Source organism: Antechinus flavipes, chromosome 2, assembly GCF_016432865.1.
Source record: "Antechinus flavipes isolate AdamAnt ecotype Samford, QLD, Australia chromosome 2, AdamAnt_v2, whole genome shotgun sequence".
NCBI lineage: Eukaryota > Metazoa > Chordata > Mammalia > Dasyuromorphia > Dasyuridae > Antechinus > Antechinus flavipes.
Genome location: NC_067399.1, coordinates 246,179,545 through 246,198,359, shown reverse-complemented (window position 1 = coordinate 246,198,359; position 18,815 = coordinate 246,179,545). Strand labels below are relative to the sequence as shown.

At 31.7% G+C, this 18,815-nt stretch overlaps 1 protein-coding gene across 1 annotated transcript in view; it reads left to right on the top strand.

Moving 5' to 3' along the window:
• Positions 1 to 18,815, top strand: part of LOC127546568 (serine/threonine-protein phosphatase 4 regulatory subunit 1-like) — a 68,181-nt gene that overhangs the window by 28,854 nt on the left and 20,512 nt on the right. Inside the window, exons 6-9 of the mRNA XM_051973604.1 lie at positions 1,089 to 1,235; positions 16,788 to 16,895; positions 17,616 to 17,681; positions 18,650 to 18,808. Coding sequence (XP_051829564.1) covers positions 1,089 to 1,235; positions 16,788 to 16,895; positions 17,616 to 17,681; positions 18,650 to 18,808 — 480 coding nt within the window. The remainder of the gene's footprint in view (positions 1 to 1,088; positions 1,236 to 16,787; positions 16,896 to 17,615; positions 17,682 to 18,649; positions 18,809 to 18,815) is intronic.

Here is an 18,815-nt window from a genome sequence, read left to right as displayed (position 1 = left end):
TCTATTCTCACATTACCAGACCCAACTCTTCTCCTGAGGTCTAGTTGGACATCTCCAAATTCCTATAAGATACTTCTACCTTGATGTCCTGTCAGTATCTCATCTTTAAATTAACACCAAATGAATTGCTTTTTTCCCTGAAAAATTCTAATTTCCCCATTTCTGTTAAATTTCAATTGGGCTTAAAACCTTGAAGTTAACTTTGATCCTCTTTCTCTCACCACCCCATATTGTATGGTTACCAGTGTCACTTGTCACCCCTTCTAATATCTTTTATTCTCTCTCTTTCTGTTCTGGAAAACCATCATCACTTCACACCAGGATTTATTGCAGTAGCTTTCTAATTAATCTCCTTGTCTTTAATCCTCTGCCTTCTCTAGTCCATCCTAAACACAGCTCTTGAAATCATCTTAAAATCCCACTTTGATTATGTAGCTTTTTTGTTTAAATTTTTGATATATGTGACCTCAGTGCCATGAATGCAAAGCTTAGATTGATAAGTAATATAGAGATTAGGAATACACATTTATCTCAGTTTTACTTAAATCTTTTTATATTTTCAACTTGTTTTCCCATTTCTTTGGGGAGGGATTAATTTCTTTTAAGTTTGTTTTTATCTAATGTGTAAAGTATCATTATATATTTGTTTTTATTTTTCTAAAACTTTTTATGTTTCAGATTTTATGGGGTCTAAGCTCATTCATTCTATAGCCTTCATGATTTTACAACTTAATCATTTTTCACTTCTTTTATTTGTCCCTTTCCACCCCCAGTTTTATATTTCCAATTTAAAGAGACCTGGTTTGGAATTTTTTGTTTGTTTTCATTTTGATTTGGTCAGTTTCCATATGGAAATTGCTTCTTTGCCTTAGTCCTTTTAATTATCCTTCTCTGGCCATGTTCTAATTTCAGTATATTTTTTTTGAACTGCAGCAACTAGAGCTCTATATTTGGTGTGAATAGAAGGTTAGAATGCTAATCTAGTATTTTTTATAACTTTATATGTCTAAGGAGAAGAAAACCTTTTTTTGAAACAATTTTCCACCCACTCCCCTCTCCCCCCTTTTTATTTTTTTAAACTATTCTAGGTTAGGAAATCAAGTCAGGAAGTACTGTTAATTCTATTGGAACAGGATCTAATTTTTCAAAATGATATTGAAAACAAAGTCTGCCCAATACTACTGGACCTATCTGCTCCAGACAGTGATGATGAATACAAAGCAGAAGCTGTGAATGTAAGTAAATCCTGATCACATATTTATATGGTAACATATAAATATTCATTTGATATGTTTATATGGTAATTTGTGTAAAGAGACTTTCACAGTCTGAAGTATTTTTTTCCTTAATTAATATTTATCAAATTTTCAACAAGTGACATTCCACAATTTTTAATTTTATTATTAAAAATTAGCATTTTATTATCGAATATCATTTTTTGGTTTGTTTTTAGTTTTAGTTTTTTGTTTTGTTTTGTTCTTTTGTGGCACTAGCTTCTTTGTAAGGATCCTCAATCTGTTTGTGAGAAAAAAAAATTTATTCATTGCCCTAGAATCTTGAATTTATGTTGGAGGATAGGGTTCCTAATAGTAACGTTCTTGAATGGAGGGGGGAAATGGGCTGCTACCAACTATGTTGACATCTGTACCAAGAATGACAAGAAAGCTTGGAAAGAGGAGGCAAAGTGTAGCATTAGTCATTTAAAAGCCTACCATGATAAAGTCTCATGTTCTGCTAATAAATTCTGTAGTTCCTTTGACTTGTATATTAATGGTGTTTAAATCAATTATAGAAATAAAGCCAAAGAATAAATCTTATAAAATGTCTATATCTTGTGAGAAAAAGTTCAGAGTATTGATTATCAAACTCCATATTAATGCGTTAACTATATAGCCTTTGAAAAGATAAGAATGATATAAATTTGAATAATCATGTTATCATAGTTATTGAAATATAATTACTATTTAAATTAAGTGTTATGATATTGTCACTTGTAATCGATAAAGAGGGAGGTCTTTGTTTTCTATATTTGCAATGTAAGTGATACTTTCTTGAAGAAGCTAGCCATGGTTTTAGAATTATTCTTGAAAAACTGAAGAAAGCCTTATTTATGAGTTTAGTAAGATACAAAGAAGAAAAATCTTTATCAGATTTGAAGGGGCCAAATTGGAAAAGAGAATTTTGTTCAAGATTCTAAAATATAATGTATCATAGAACAACAGCTTTCCTAAAATTTTGCATGTGATTAAAATACAATACAGCATCAGAATACTTGGCATGCATATATATCCTTTATGTTCGTTTTCTTGAACTATGAGATTAAGGATTGTTTTTTTTTTTTTTGACAAATTTATAATTGTCACATTATATTTGTATATTCCATAAGTTTATAAAAAAAAAGTTTCAAGGAAATGTGATTATTAAGTTTAAATTCTCAGGTATCCTAGAGATCCCTTTAGTGCTTTTTAAAAGCCATTAATTACTTTGAGTCTTTAAAACAAAATTGGGTATTAACATTTAGTAAGAGTATTTGGCATATATCCAATAAAACTTAGCCATTTAACTTTCTCTTCTGGGAGTCAGGCAGGTTTCTAGGATAACATGTGATAATGAGATATGTCTTACCATGAAGACTAATATAATAAAAAGTAAGCCTCATGGCATTTTCACTATTTTGTCTGATTGCCAAATAGCACATTATCCTCAATAAAATTCTTCTTGTTTTTTTAACACACAAGTATTGAAAATAACATAATGAGCTTGTAATAATATTCTTTACAGGAATCATTCATTATATAATTAACTTATATATTGTTTTGCTTGGTAAAAATAATATAATTTTAACTTATCTATATGTACAAGTCTGTTGTACATGTGTACATGATTGAAATTCATGTAAAATCCTTTTAATAGTAAGCATATCTGTTACTTGTAGAATGATGTTATAGTTTTTTTTTTTTTTAATTTGGCCTAATTACAGAAATATTTAGCCTTGTGAAAGTCTTGTTTGGTCACACTTGTTTTGAGTGCTTGCAAGGACCTCCATTTCCATCTTAAGCTATTTAAATCCTATCTTTCATTAAAGGCCCAACTCAAATGCTACATCATCCATATAGTCTTGCCAGATTCCTCCAGTAATGATCTTTCTTGATTTAGACCTGATATATCACTTAAATTGTACTTTTCATGCACTTTATTGAATATCATTTTGGTTAGTTATTTGCTAATAAATACCAGCCACTAACATGTACCTTGTTGCTAGCTTCCTAAGAAAAATATATATGGATATCAAAAATTGTTGCAGTCAATTCAGATGAAATCTTATCTTAACCTTGGGAATTGTTAATCTAAGCTTGACAATATCAAGAGAGAAAGGAGAAGGAAGCTGCTAGATTAAATGAAAGTAAAGCATTTCCTTTTCCATTTTTTTCCTTCGTTTATACATTTTTGCTTACCTCAGGGAGGCAAGTTTTTTTTTTTTTTTTATTTATTAGTAGAATTTCCCCATTATCACTGAAGGTTTCTCCTTATATTAATAGTAAGCTTACATATCAATTTTTTTTCTTGTTATTAATTAGAAAAACAACAAACATGAAGAGTTATATAGACAAAAAGATTAGACTTTGAAGTTGTCAATCTTTTATGTAAATTATGTTTGTATAAATTATATCCAGATAGTTTATATGTATGTATATGTGTGTGTGTGTAGAAAATTAATATGGAGTTACCATATATCCCTTCTATCTCCCCTTTCTTCCTTCTGCTTTCTTCTTTGAATTTTTTAAATGTTTCATTTGCACTTTTACTTTTCTTTGCATTACTGCCAAATTCTCTGAATCTCAACCTTAATTTCTCTTTCTTCCTATAAAGGCTCTTTATTATAAAATTAGCTGATAAAGCAAATTTGTGTTATTTTAGTTGTTCCTGAAAATGTATGCTTTGTTTTGCTCCTATTGTCTAACACTTCTTTCTCAAGAAGTGGGAAGCATGTTTCATCATTAGTTTTCTGAAGTGATGATTGATTATTTTATTGAACATAATTTTATTTTATAGTCTTTAGTCAAACATCAGACCCAAGAGAGCTATAAAAGGTAGATAAGAAAGTGTGATCATAAGAGACTCAAGAAAGTTAAACAGTTTACATTCATTTATGGGAAAATGATACTTGTAACTCCTAAGAATTTTATTATTATTAGGAAAGTGTGAGCAATTATATAGGGATGACCTCCAAAAATAAAATTAGATCCCCATGTTGGTGAAGGAGTCTCATCTTCCTTCACCAACGATCTCCCCTGATCCTTAGGAGCATTCCTTCCTGGAACTCTCGGAATTCCAGAGTAAGGCTGCCTTTCTTTCATCCTCTTTTAGTCTTTTCCTCTTCCTCCTCACTAATTCTCTTTAAGATTCTTTTTTTTCTAAGAACATACAAGTTACCTTACCCTCTGCTAAATAAGGGTAATCGCATAGTCTTTTCTTTTATCCTGTTATACTTTTCCCTGTTTATGGACCTTCCTGTGGTGTGATGTAGTCCCACCAAAAAAAGAAAGCATTAATTTACCTTTGAAAAGGATATGTTACCAATTTCTTCCATAAAGCCCCAAGGTCTACCTCTTCATTATCATCTCTACTGAACTTTCCCCTTCACCCCTGTTGTCTTATGTATTTAGAAAGTGTGTTACTGATTTCTTTTGTCACTTTGCTTTTGCTATCCTTAGCTTCTGTACTTATTGATTCCTCCTACATCTCTGTTGTTTGGGGTTCTAAAAACAACTCTTCATTTTTGGTTTTCTTACTAACATGTTTTAAACACCTCTTTATTTTTGAATGTTTATTTTTTCCATATATGATTAAGCTCAAATTTACAGTATATGTCATATGTCCAATTTAGCCATTTGTCTTGTGTTTTTAGCTGCCTTAGATTTTTTTCTGAACATGGTCTTAAAAGTTCTTTTAATTAGTATTTTATTTTCTACCTTAAGAAGGTCACTATAATTCTTCATATATGAATATAAGGGATTTGTATAGTATTGATAGAATTTTATTATGATGCCTTTACATATAATTTTCCCCTCCTTGTCTAACTTTAATTCATTTCTTTTTATTGTTGCTTTGAGACCATGGTTTCTACTTCTGCTTTTGCCTAAGTTCACCAGAAATAGATTTTGTTCCAGCTCCTTCACGTGAATAGTGCCACCCTTGAAATCAAGACAATCTTCATTCAAATCTGAACTCAGATTTGAGATCAGTCGTGTGACCCTGGGCATTTGCCTCAGTTTCCTTAATTGTAAAACAAGGAAAATAATCAGAATTACATACAGAATTATTATGAGCATCAAATAAGATATTTGTAAAATGCTTAGCATAGTGCCTGACATAAAGTAGATTCCGTATAAATGCTTATTCCTTTCTTTTCATTTTAACTTCATATGAATCCATATATTAAGTATGTTTCTTATAAATAACATTATTGAATCCTAGTTTTTAAATCTGTTCTGTCACCCTTCCCATTTTTTGGATGAATTCAATATCATTCATGATTGTTAATTATTTATTTCCTTTCTTGTACTTGTACTTTTTTTTCCTCCATCTTTTAATATTTACAAAAAAAGGGAAGAGAGGAGGAAGGAGTCTAATTAACACAAATAATATATGGTGGAAGTGATCTGTTTTTAGTTCTCTGCCCTTTTTCTCTTCATTAAATCCAGATCACAGACCTGTTTTTTACTCTTATAAATTTTAATTTCCACTTTATGATAAAATCTCTGAAGCTGATGTTCTTTGCTTGTTTATCATTCCTTCTTTCACTCTTATTTCTTATACCACTCATCGCTTTCCCTGTCCTTAACTGTTTCCCTCTTGTGGTGAATGTATCTACACCAAACCCTTTGTATGTGAATGTCTGTATTTTTTAGCCTTTTTCTTTCTGGTTCTGTAAAAATGGAATCATGACACTTTCTCTTCCCATTCCTTTATTTATGTATGTATGCTCTTCTGTGCTCACCATTTATGCAAAATAATATGTTCTTCCTCTTCTCCTGAGGTGTTTTTTTTTTTTTTTTTTTATGGATCCTTTCCCATTTTTCTTTTCTTTTTTAAAAACAATGAATGGAAGGAATCCACCCTCAAGTCCTGAGTGATTAGACATTAAGATTCTGTAGGAACTCTTTATTTCTTCTCCAACTTTTAGAATGTAAACACTTCCTCATCATTTAGCCTCTTCCATTTGCTCAAATATATTTAATTTTTTTTGTTTTTCTTGCCTCTTTGTTTTAAAGTTTAAACCCAGCTATGCTTTCGCACCAAGAATGTTATTCTATTAAAAGTTAAATTTTTTCCCTTTTTAAATTATATTCAGTTTTATAAGCAAGTTAAGTTATTTTGGTTTGTGAGGCTTAATTTTCTCTCCTTCATATTGATAGCTGCTAATTCTTGTGTGATCCTGACTCTGATTCCTTGTTATTTGAATACTTTCTTTCTATTTACTATTGTAATATTTTTTCTTTGACTTAGTTTTTTTTTTTTTTTTTTCATTTGTGACATTCACAGGTATTTTCAGGTTGTGATTCCTTTCTCTTTTCACTCTTGTCTTCTGGTTTAATAGATTGGGACAGTTCAGAGAATCCAATAATTTTTAAATTACTACCTTATTTTGTTTTCTAAGTTTGCTACTTGATAGATACTTAATATTTTATATTTTTAAAATCTTCTGTCTTTAGTCTAATTTTTCTTGTTGTCTTGCAAAATCATTAAGATCTGTTTGTTTCATTATATTTTTTAAGGAATCTGCTATAGACTAAGGTTTTCTGTCTTCTCAGCTCTTTGTTTTCCTTTCAGTATTTTCTTCTTAATCTCTCATTTCATTTTATATCTCTTGCTTCGTTTTCCCCCATTATTATAGCCTTTATGACTGTACCATTTAATTTTATTTTGAGGCTTTATTATGGTTATTATAGAGTTACTCTCATGTGAGGAGATTACCTCTTGGGCATCTCTTACCTATAATATTTTTTCATGGTGTTTTGTGTTTTGTGTCTTTAGTTTAGTCATATTTTAGCTTTAGTATTGGTAATTTTTTGTTTGGCCTATTCTTCTCTAGCAATCCTGAATGATTTGTATCAGCTTTGTTTTATCCTGCTCCCCTCTATCCTTTTATTGCTGTTGCTAATTTAAAAGGATGACTTCAATTTGACTCCAGCCTTTGCTTCAGCCCTGAATCTTCTCTCAGACTTCTAGTGGCCCACCAGGTTCAAGCCTCAACTGGTCTCTGGTATAGTGAGGAAATATTTTGAATTTCAAACACAGATAATAGAGATATGAAGTTTTACAATTGATGGGTTATTTAATTTATAAGAGACTATCCTATAACATTGTTTCATCATGATATTAGATGTGACAATTTTCAAAATTGGATTAAGAATTTTACATATAAAAATTGTTTGAACCATCTTAGGAGAGACAGACTAATTTTCCAATTTAGGCCCTCATAATGCAATAATTAAAATTTTCTGAAGTTTCAGGTGAATTGTGTATTTTTAATATATTAACAATTTCTTTTTCAAATTTTTTTTATTATAACTTTTTATTGACGGAACATATGCATGGATAATTTTTTACAACATTATCTCTTTGCACTCACTTCTGTTCTGACTTTTCCCTTCCCTCTCTCTACTCCCTCCCCTAGATGGCAGGCAGTTTTCTACATGTTAAATATATTATAGTATATCCTAGATACAATATATGTGTGCAGAACCATACAGTTCTTTTGTTGCACAAGAAGAATTGGATTCAGAAGAAAAAATAGTTCACATTCATTTCCCAGTGTTCCTTCTCTGGCTGTAGCTGATTCTGTCTATCATTGATCAATTGAAACTGAATTAGATCTTCTCTTTGTTGAAGATATCCACTTCCATCAGAATACATCCTCATACAGTATTGTTGTTGAAGTGTATAATGATCTCCCGGTTCTGCTCATTTCATTCAACATCAGTTCATGTAAGTCTTTTCAAGCCTCTCTGTATTCATGCTGCTGGTCATTTCTTATAGAAAAATAATATTCCATAACATTCATATACCACAGTTTACCCAATCATTCTCCAATTGATGGGCATCCATTCATTTTCCAGTTTCTAGCCACTATGGAAAGGGCTGTCACAAACATTTTGGCACATACAGGTCCCTTTCCCTTCTTTAGTATCTCTTTGGATACAAGCCCAGTAGTAACATTGCTGGATCAAAGGGTATTATACACAGTTTGATAATTTTTTGTGCATAATTTCAGATTGCTCTCCAGAATGGTTGGATTAATTCACAACTCCATCAGCAATGCATCAGTGTCCCAATTTTCCCGCATCTCCTCCAACATTCATCATTATTTTTTCCTGTCATCTTAGCCAATCTGACAGGTGTATAGTGCTATCTCAGAGTCATCTTAATTTGCATTTCTCTGATCAATAGTGATTTGGAAGACTCTTTCATATGAGTAGAAATAGTTTCAATTTCATCATCTGAAATTGTCTGTTCATATCCTTTGACCATTTATCAATTGGAGAATGGCTTGATTTCTTATAAATTAGAGTTAGTTCTCTATATATTTTGGAAATGAGGCCTTTATCAGAACCTTTAACTGTGAAAATGTCTTTCCAGTTAGTTGCTATCCTTCTAATCTTGTTTTCATTAGTTTTGTTTGTACAAAGGTTTTTAAATTTGATATAATCAGAATTTTCTATTTTGTGATCAGTAATGATCTCTAGTTCTTCTTTGTTCACAAATTCCTTCCTCCTCCACAAGTCTGAGAGGTAAACTATCCTATGTTCCTCTAATTTATTTATAATCTCGTTCTTTATGCCTAAGTCATGGACCCATTTTGATCTTATCTTGGTGTATGGTGTTAAGTGTGGGTCCATACCCAGTTTCTGCCATACTAATTTCCAGTTTTCCCAGCAGTTTTTGTCAAATAATGAATTCTTATCCCAAAAGTTGGGATCTTTGGGTTTGTCAAACACTAGATTGCTATAGTTATTGACTATTTTGTCCTGTGAACCTAACCTATTCCACTGATCAATTAATCTATTTCTTAGCCAATACCAAATGATTTTGGTGACTGCTGCTTTTATAATATAGTTTTAGATCAAGTACAGCTAGGCCGCCTTCATTTGATTTTTTTTTTTTCATTAATTCCCTTGAAATTCTTGACCTTTTGTTCTTCCATATGAATTTTATTGTTAGTTTTTTTAGGTCATTAAATTAGTTTCTTGGGAGTCTGATTGGTATAGCAGTAAATAAATAGATTAATTTAGGTAATATTATCATCTTTATTATATTTGCTCAGCCTATCCAAGAGAATTTAATATTTTTCCAATTATTTAAATCTGACTTTATTTGTGTGGAAAGTGTTTTGTAATTTTGCTCATATAATTCCTGACTTTCCTTTGGTAGATAGATTCCCAAATATTTTATGCTATTGACAGTTATTTTGAATGGAATTTCTCTTTGTATCTCTTGATGTTGGATTTTGTTGGTGATATATAAAAATGCTGAGCATTTATGTGGATTTATTTGGTATCCTGCAACTTTGATAAAGTTGTGAATTATTTCTAATAGCTTTTTAGTAGAATCTCTAGGGTTCTCTAAGTATATCATATCATCTGCAAAGAGTGATAATTTGGTTTCCTCATTACCTATTCTAATTCCTTTAATCTCTTTCTCAACTCTTATTGCCGAGGCTAGCATTTCTAATGCAACATTGAATAATATTGGTGATAGTGGGCAACCTTGTTTCACTCCTGATCTTACTAGGAATGGTTCCAGTATATCCCCATTACATATGATGCTTATTGACGGTTTTAAATATGTGTTCCTGACTATTTTAAGGAAAAGTCCATTTATTCCTATTCTTTCAAGTGTTTTTATTAGGAATGGATGTTGTGTAAAAGACTGCTTGCCATCTGAGGGAGAGGGTGGAGGGAGGGAGGGGAAAAATCGGAACAGAAGTGAGTGCAAGGGATAATGCTGTAAAAAATTACCCTGGCATGGATTAAAAAATAAAAAATTGAAAAAAAAAGGAATGGATGTTGGATTTTATCAAATGCTTTTTTTGCATCTTTTGAGATGATCATATGGTTTTTGTTCGTTTGGTTATTGATATAGTTAATTATGCTAATAGTTTTCCTAATATTAAACAGCCCTGCATTCCTGGTATAAATCCTACTTGGTCATAGTGTATTATCCTGGGAATGATTTTCTGTAATCTTTTTGCTAATATTTTATTTAAGATTTTAGCCTCAATATTCATTAGGAAATTATTCATTTCTTTCTCTGTTTTCAACCTACCTGGTTTAAGTATCAGTACCATGTCTATATCGTAAAAGGAATTTGGTAGGACTCCTTCAATCCCTATCTTTTCAAATAGTTTATATAGCATTAGAATTAATTGTTCTTTAAATGTTTGGTAAAATTCAATGTAAATCCATCTGGTCCTGGGGATTTTTGCTTAGGGAGTTGATTAATAGCTTGTTCTATTTCTTTTTCTTAGATGGGACTGTTTTTATCCAATTTACTTCTCTGTTAATCTGGGCAGGCTATATTTTTAAAGGTATTCTTCCATTTCATTTAAGTTATCAAATTTATTGGCATAAAGTTGGGCAAAATAACTCCTAATTATTGCTCTAATTTCCTCTTCATTAGTGGTGAATTCTCCCTTTTCATTTTTAAGACTAACAATTTGATTTTCCTCTTTCCTTTTAAAAATCAGATTTACTAAGGGTTTACCTATTTTGTTGATTTTTTTATAGAACCAACTCTTAAGTTTTATTAATTAATTCATTTGTTTTTCACTTTCAATTTTTATTAATCTCTCCTTTTATTTTTAGAATTTCAAGTTTAGTGTTTGACTGGGGGTTCTTAATTTGTTCCTTTTCTAGCATTTTTAGTTGCAAGCCCAATTCATTCACCTTCTCTTTCTCTTTTTTATGCAAATAGTCCTCTAGAGATATGAAATTTCCCCTCATTCCCGCTTTGGCTGCATCCCACATATTTTGGTATGATGTCTCATTATTGTCATTTTCTTGGGTGAAATTATTAATTATGTCTATGATTTGCTGTTTCACCCAATCATTCTTTAGGATGAGATTATTTAGTTTCCAATTATTTTTTGGTCTATTTTCCCCTGGCTTTTTATTGAATCTAGTTTTTATTACATCATGATCTGAAAAGGATGTATTTACTATTTCTGCTTTTCTGTATTTGAATTTGAGGTTTTTATGTCCTAATATATAGTCAATTTTTCTATAGGTTCCATGAACTGCTGAGAATAAAGTGTACTCCTTTCTGTCTCTATTTAGTTTTCTAACTTTTCTAGTATTCTATTTACCTCTTTGACTTCTTTCTTATTTATTTTGTGGTTTGATTTATCTAATTCTGAGAGTGCAAGGTTGAGATCTCCCACTATTATAGTTTTGCATCTGTTTCTTCTTGAAGCTCTCTTAATTTCTCTTTTAAGAATTTAAATGCTACACCACTAGGTGAATATATATTTAATATTGCTGTTGCTTCATTATCTATGCTACCCTTTAGCAAGATACAGTGCTCTTCCTTATCTCTTTTAATTAGATCAATTTTTGCTTTTGCTTGATTTGAGATCAGGATGGCTACCCCTGCTTTTCTGACTTCACCTGAAGCATAGTAGAGTCTGCTTCAATTTTTTACCTTTACTCTGTTTGTATCACCCTGCTTCAAGTGTGTTTCCTGTAAACAGCGTATTGTAGGATTCTGTCTTTTAATCTATTCTGCTAATTGCTTCCTCTTTATGGGGGAGTATACCCCATTCACATTTATGGTTAAGATTACTAATTCTGTATTACTTGCCATCTTTTTAACCCCTGTTTGTGCTTTTCTCCTTTCCTTTCCTCTTGCCCCACCTATTAAACTTGTGAGCACCACTTGCTTCTCACAGCCCTCCCTTTTTAGGATCCCCCTCCCTTTGTTTCTCCCCTCCCCCCCTTCTTACCTCTTTTCCTCAAATTTCTGTATTTCCTTCTACTTAGCTTGCTCCTTCCCTTTTCACTTTACCCATCCCACTTTTCAATGAAGTGGGAAAAGTTTCTCCGTAATTCGAATTTGTCTAATATTTTTCTTTTTAAGGCAATTCTGATAAGAGTAAGATACACACTATGTTCATCCCTTTCCATTCTTTCCCTCAGATATAATAGGTTTTCTTTGCCTCATTGTGAGATGTAGTACCCCCACTTTACCCTTTTTCTGGTACAATTTTCTTTCCACCTCTAGTTTCTAGAATAAATTATACATGTGTTCTTTATATATCTTTATAACAGAAATATAGTTCCCAAGATTTCTTTTTATCTTTTTTTGTTTCTCTTGAGTCCAATATTTGGAGATCAAACTTTTTGTTTAGTTCCGTTTTTTTCGTTAGAAATAGATAAAATTCACCTATTTCATTGAATGTCCATCTTCTTCCCTGGGGGGGGGGGAATGCTCATTTTTATTGGGTAAGTTATTTTTGGCTGCATATCAAGTTCCTTACCTTTTTGGAATATCAGATTCCAGGCTCTTTGATCCTTTAATGTAAATGCTGCTAGATTCTGGATAATCCTTATTGTGGCTCCTTTATATTTGAATTGATTTTTTCTAACAGCTTTAATATTTTTTCCTTGATTTGATAGTTCTGGAATTTCTTTCTTGGAGTTTTGATTTTAGGGTCCCTTTCAGTAGGTGATCGATGAATTCTTTCAATGTCTATTTTGTCCTCAGTTTCTATAATTTTTGGGCAGTTCTCTTTGATAATTTCCTGGAATATAATGTACAAGCTCTTTTTTTTTTCATCATATTTTTCAGGGAGTCCAATGATTCTCAGATTGTCTCTCCTAGATCTATCTTCCAGGTCTGTTGTTTTCCCAAGAAGGTATTTGACATTTTTTCTCATTGTTTCATTTTTTTGGTTTTGCTTGACTGATTTGTGGTGTCTCCTTGAGTCATTCAATTCCATTTGATTTTTAATGAATTCTTTTCTTCACTCCCTTTTTAAATATCTTTTTCTAATTGTCCAATTGAGTTTTTAAGTGAGTTGTTTTGTTCTATGGAATTTTTTCCCATTTTGCCAATTTTATTTTTTAGAGAGCTATTTTCTTTTTCCAATTCACTAATTCTGTTTTCCTTAGAATTGTTTACCTTTTCCAGTTCACTAATTTTGTTTTTCAAGGATTTGATTTCTTTATCCACTTTATCTTTAAGTGAGTAGGATGACTTATCCAGACCCTCTTGCCAAGCTTCTTTTTCCTTTTTGCATTTTTCTTCTAGCTTTCTTGCCAAAGCCTTTTTAATTTCTTCCATGAGAGTCTTGTGTATTCAGGACCAGATCATATACCCCTTTGGGGATTCTTCTAGAGACACTCTGTTTTTAGTCTCCTCAGGGTTTAAAGTATGCTCTCTATCTTTATAGAAGCTTTTTATTGTTAGAGCGCACTTTAATTTTTTGCTCATTTTGTCAAAGAAGAATCAAAGGAAACAAACTAACAAAAAAAGCAAATGCAGTCTGCTCTGCTTTTTTTTGGTGGTGGTGGTGGGGGGGGAGTTGGGGGAGGCTGGTATTACCGAGCTTCCTCTACAGACTGCAGGGGGTAGCAGCAAGGCACTAGCAGGACAGCAATGGCTGCACTGTGTCTGGGCTTTGAGACTCTGAGAGGTGTTGAGACCCTCTGGGTGGGTGTGGCCTGGTCCCGAGAGACCTTAGCTTTTCGGGGGTTATAGCCTTTTAACCCCTGTGTTTATGGTTTTTCTGCTGATCTACTGGCTTGCTGCCAAGGCAAAATAGCCACACTGTGGTAAAGTTCTCCCTCCAGAAATGGCTGAGATCACACCCCACCCCTCTCTGGTCTGTTCACTGTGAGTTGCTTTCTGTACTCTCACTGCCTGCCTTCAGTCTGCGCTTGATCTAACAGTCCCCACCCACAAGCAAAAACAGACCTTTTCTGGCAAATTTCGAAGATATCTTCTAATGGTAATTATTTGTGGGTTTTTTCAGACAAGCCCTAATTTCAAGGCCTTATCATGAAAAAAATATTCTGAGAGCAAGACGGAGCTTAAATAGATGTGTGTCCTCTCTGCCATCTTGTCCAGAAGTCCCCTATAGCTTCCCTACTATCTTAACCTGAAGTTTCCTGGATATTTTGAAACTTCTTTCCCAATTGTCTCCATCCCTGATGCTTATTTCTAGGGAGATAAATAATACTACATGTGAACAGATATAATCTCTTCAAATTATGCAATGTCTCTTTATCTAGATGCCTTCTTTTTTACTTATCTTGTTCTCCCTTATATCAGGTGTATCTATTTGTTCCGTACCATAAAACTCTTCTAGTTTGTCTTATCACCCTCATAAGAAACGTGAACTCTTCTTTCTCCCTCCCCTCTCTACCTTTTAGTTCCCCATTATATATGGCTTTCATCTATTTAAATTATAAATATTTGAAATTATTAAAATATAAATTCATTAATGAAATATAAAAGTAATTGAGAACAGGAATTGTACTGTTTATTTGTACTATATATTACAGAGCTTAGCAAAGTAAGTGGCTTATATTGAGTGCTTAATAATTGTTCTTTGCATTTATCCATCTTGAAAGAAGGATCTATGTTAGGTTTGCCTTTTCATCCTCAGAAATAAGCATAGTAAATTGTAAAAATTGTATGCACCTAAATTATTTTAATATTTGTCATCCATATGTCTTATTTTTGTTTGTTTCCTAGCATGATAGCTCATGGGGTTCAGTATTGCTATTTAACTTAAATTGTATATAGAACCCTTCCCATCCACCCTCCCCCTTTCCCCCCCTCCCAAATTGGAACTGTTTATGGTTAGATGATTAGAGTAGCTTGTAGTATTCATCTTGTATGGTCATTCCTAAGAGAATAAGCAACTGTTTTATCCATTAGCATACTTATTCCATATTTATTCTCCTTTTCTGTCTTTTCTCTGATTCTTCTCCTTAAATATATTCTGCTCACTTGGAAAATGTTGCCATACCTCCATAGAGAGCCTATTTATTAATTTTTCCATTCTTGTTTTAAATTAAAAATTAGTTTGATAATGAGGTTAACAACTTTGGTGTAAAAATCACTGGTAAAAATTAAAAATTGTGGTTTTTTTTTAAATTTGTCAAGTAATTATGAAGCAAGCAACAATTTTTATTTTTATAAATAATTTACATATCAGTTTAGTGTTAAACTGATTTTAAGTTTGAGTTAAACTCTTAAGTGTGATACACAAATTTTATCCAAAGCTGTAGCATTTTTCCTTATAATTAATACTTATTTATGCTATATTTTACTATAAATTAGGTAATAAAGGAATTCTTTTTTGTAACTGAATCTAGAACTATATATAAACAGTTCTCCATTGGTAAAGTATAATTGTTCTTGTAGGCAGAAAGGTTATTTGCCTTCTGAAATTATAGTTAATAGGTTTTTTTTTCTCAATAGAGTTTTCATATTTCTTGATTTTAAACCTTTTATGTTTAAGCTAATTTTTAAAAATTAATTTTTGTGGTTATACATTATAAAGAATAATATGTGGTTCTGATAAAATATGTAAAAAATCATGTCATAAAAATAGCTCCAGACTCCAAGTAGTATATATCTTGTTACAAAACTACCGCATTGAGTATGTCCTTAATTTTGAGCATCTTAAAACTGTAATGGAATAAATTTGAGTGAGTATGATTAGAGGGAGAGATGAATATGATTTTTAAAAATCTTCTCTTTTTTCTTTACAAATAAAGAACTCTTTGATATTTAAATAATTCTTTGAATATAGGACCTTTGTATTATATTAATATTTTTTATTTAAGTATCTTTAGCGAAAAGCTCATAGAATTTAGAGCTAAAAGGAATTATAGATATTATCTAGTTCAACTCCCTTAGGAAACTAAGACAGAGATAAGATGAGTGACTATTGTATCACACGAGTAGTAAGAGCAGTGGAACTGAAACCCAGTCATCTCACCCTAAATCCATTGCTCTTTTGTTCTATACTATGCCCAATTTCTAGACAAGAAAACTTCAGGCTGAAAAATGTGTATTCTCTTAAGTTTTAAAAAGATGAGGGCTATACATTAGTATTTGTATTCTGTTAACTATATACATTATTCATTACCTTGTCATGTGAATTTTCCCCCATAAAAACATAAACAGCTAGATGGCACAGTGGATAGAGCACCACCCCTGAAGTCAGGAGGATCTGAGTTCAAATCTGACCTCAGAGACTTCCTAGCTTGTTACCCTGGGCAAGTCACTTAACCCCAATTGCCTCAAGCAAAAAACAGAAACCACAACATGTAAACATATACTTGTTTAAAAATATTAGTATCTAAAATTGGGATATGAAGCTTAAAAATTATAAATTAGTCTTTTTTTTTTTTAATTATATTTGGACATCATGTAGAACATTGAGATTGTTAAAGTAAAGCACTGGATCTGGAGCCAGAAGGCATGGGTATAAATACCTGTTTTGCCATATAACTGCTTTACATGATCTTGGGCCTGACACAGCTGATCTTTCTGGGCCTTGGTTTCCTTATCTATGAGGCAAGAGGTTGGACTATATGCTTTCTAAGAATTCCTTCTAGCTTTAAAAATGTTATGATTCCCAACCTGCTTTGGGAAGATCTTTAGTTTTAGTTTGATTTCACAATTTAACAAAATATAATTGCAGTATTTATGGGTTAATAGGTACATGTTGATTTTTCAATTGATTTTTATTTTATTACTTTTTATAGATAATCTGCAAAATGGCTTCAATGCTAAGCAAAAGCACAGTTGAACGCCTGCTACTTCCTCGATTTTGTGAATTGTGTGGTGATGGGAAGCTTTTCCAAGTTCGGAAGGTTGGAATATCTAGTTTCGAATATAATTTATATTAGATTTCATATTAAGTTAGAAATGATCTGGTATGAAAATAGATTGATCTTTTAATAGAATGTTAACCTATATTTTATCAGTTTTTCTTGTAAATTATTAGAAATAGGAAGATGCTATTTTATGTATATAGATGAGATTATTGTTTGAGAGTATTTTGTGAAAAGGAATTTTTATTAGGTATTATTGCATTCACCAAATGCTATGATGGAGAGGAAAAGCATAGGCATGCTCTGTTTCTGGATATTTGGAGATTCCTAGTAATCTCTTTGTGTTCTTAGCCCTTCGATTCTTGCCTCATAACTTTTTCATGAAAACTTTGTTTCTTTTCTGGATCTTGAACCAGGCTCTTCAAATCCACTTGTCTTGCTTAATTGACAGAGCCATTGGATTTACTATATGTAGGGAATATTATTGATGACAATGCATGTGAGATTATTTGGAAAAAGAAGATTATATTTTAACAAGTCTTACTATTCTTTGGTTTGCTTTTTTTTTTTTTTTTTTTTGTGAAAGGGGCAAAATTTAAATTGGGAGCACCTACGTACCTATATATGTTCAAGTTCTTCTGTCAGAAAAAAATATACTCTTATTTATTTTTCCTGCTTGCTTATTTGCAGTTTTAAAAGCCAAAGAAAGTAAATTTAAGCCAGCGAAAAGTAACAGGTAATACCTTTTCCTTATCTCAGGTCTGTGCTACAAATTTTGGGGATGTCTGTAATGCTGTTGGACAAGAAGCTACTGAGAAATTTTTGGTATGTGATATTTAAATAAAAGTAATTTCTAATTTAAAATAAATTTTATATTTATATTGCATTTAATTTGGAATACATTTAACTTTTAAGTCCCAAATCCACATTTATCAATTTAAAAAGTTAATATTTTCATAAGCACTTTATCGTTACTGGTAAGTAGAATATATGCATCTTGATGACAAAGGCACTTAATCTTTGTACTTGTATCCCTAGCACTTAGAATAGTGTGTAATTGGTGCTTAATAAATGCTTTGTAATTGATTGTGATGGGTGTTTTTTGTCCTTCATTTTGAAAGAGGGCCATGGTATAAGGAAGGTAATGCTTTGACATGTGTGTGAGTTGAATTTAAGTGAGAGAAGGCTGTGTAGTCATTAGCCTCATTTTCTCCTCTGGAACCATCTGGGTCCAGTGGCAAGATATAGATCAGGACAATTGGATGCAGTGGGAAAAAGGAATATCTAATAGAATTTAACATTGAGTGAGTAGAATCTTCTCATTTCAAATTAATGTTAAATCTTTTTTATCATCTTAACAAATAATAAATAAAATAATTTATCTTAAGAAGGGTATTTGTGTTTTATTTTAAAAGTCAGGGAATAACCTTATTGCCTGACTTTGGAGACAATGTATGAAAGTTATCTTTGTATCCAATATCATTGATGAAGCAGAACAATGGACACCATAAGTTAGCATTATTTCCATGGTTAAATGTATTTCAGTATGATAGTTAGGAAACTGAAAAAAAGTGCCTAACAAATAATCATTGTGGATATTTTTTAAAAGATTTTTTTTTCATGATAAGCTTAGGCAAATCATGACTAAAATTAGTAATGAGAATATCTTCTAAATTGCTTTTTAATGATATTGTTTTTTGTCATGAATTTTTTATTTAAGAAGCAGAAATAAATGCAAGTAATCTCTTGCAATAAAGTTAATTTGAATATTTCTATTCCATTTGTTTTGTCAGATCCCAAAGTTTTTTGAACTCTGCTCTGATAGTGTTTGGGGAATGCGGAAAGCTTGTGCTGAATGCTTTATGGCTGTGTCCTACACAACTTCACCTGAAGTTCGAAGAACCAAACTGTCTCCTCTTTTTATCAATCTTATCAGTGACCCGTGTAGATGGGTGAGTT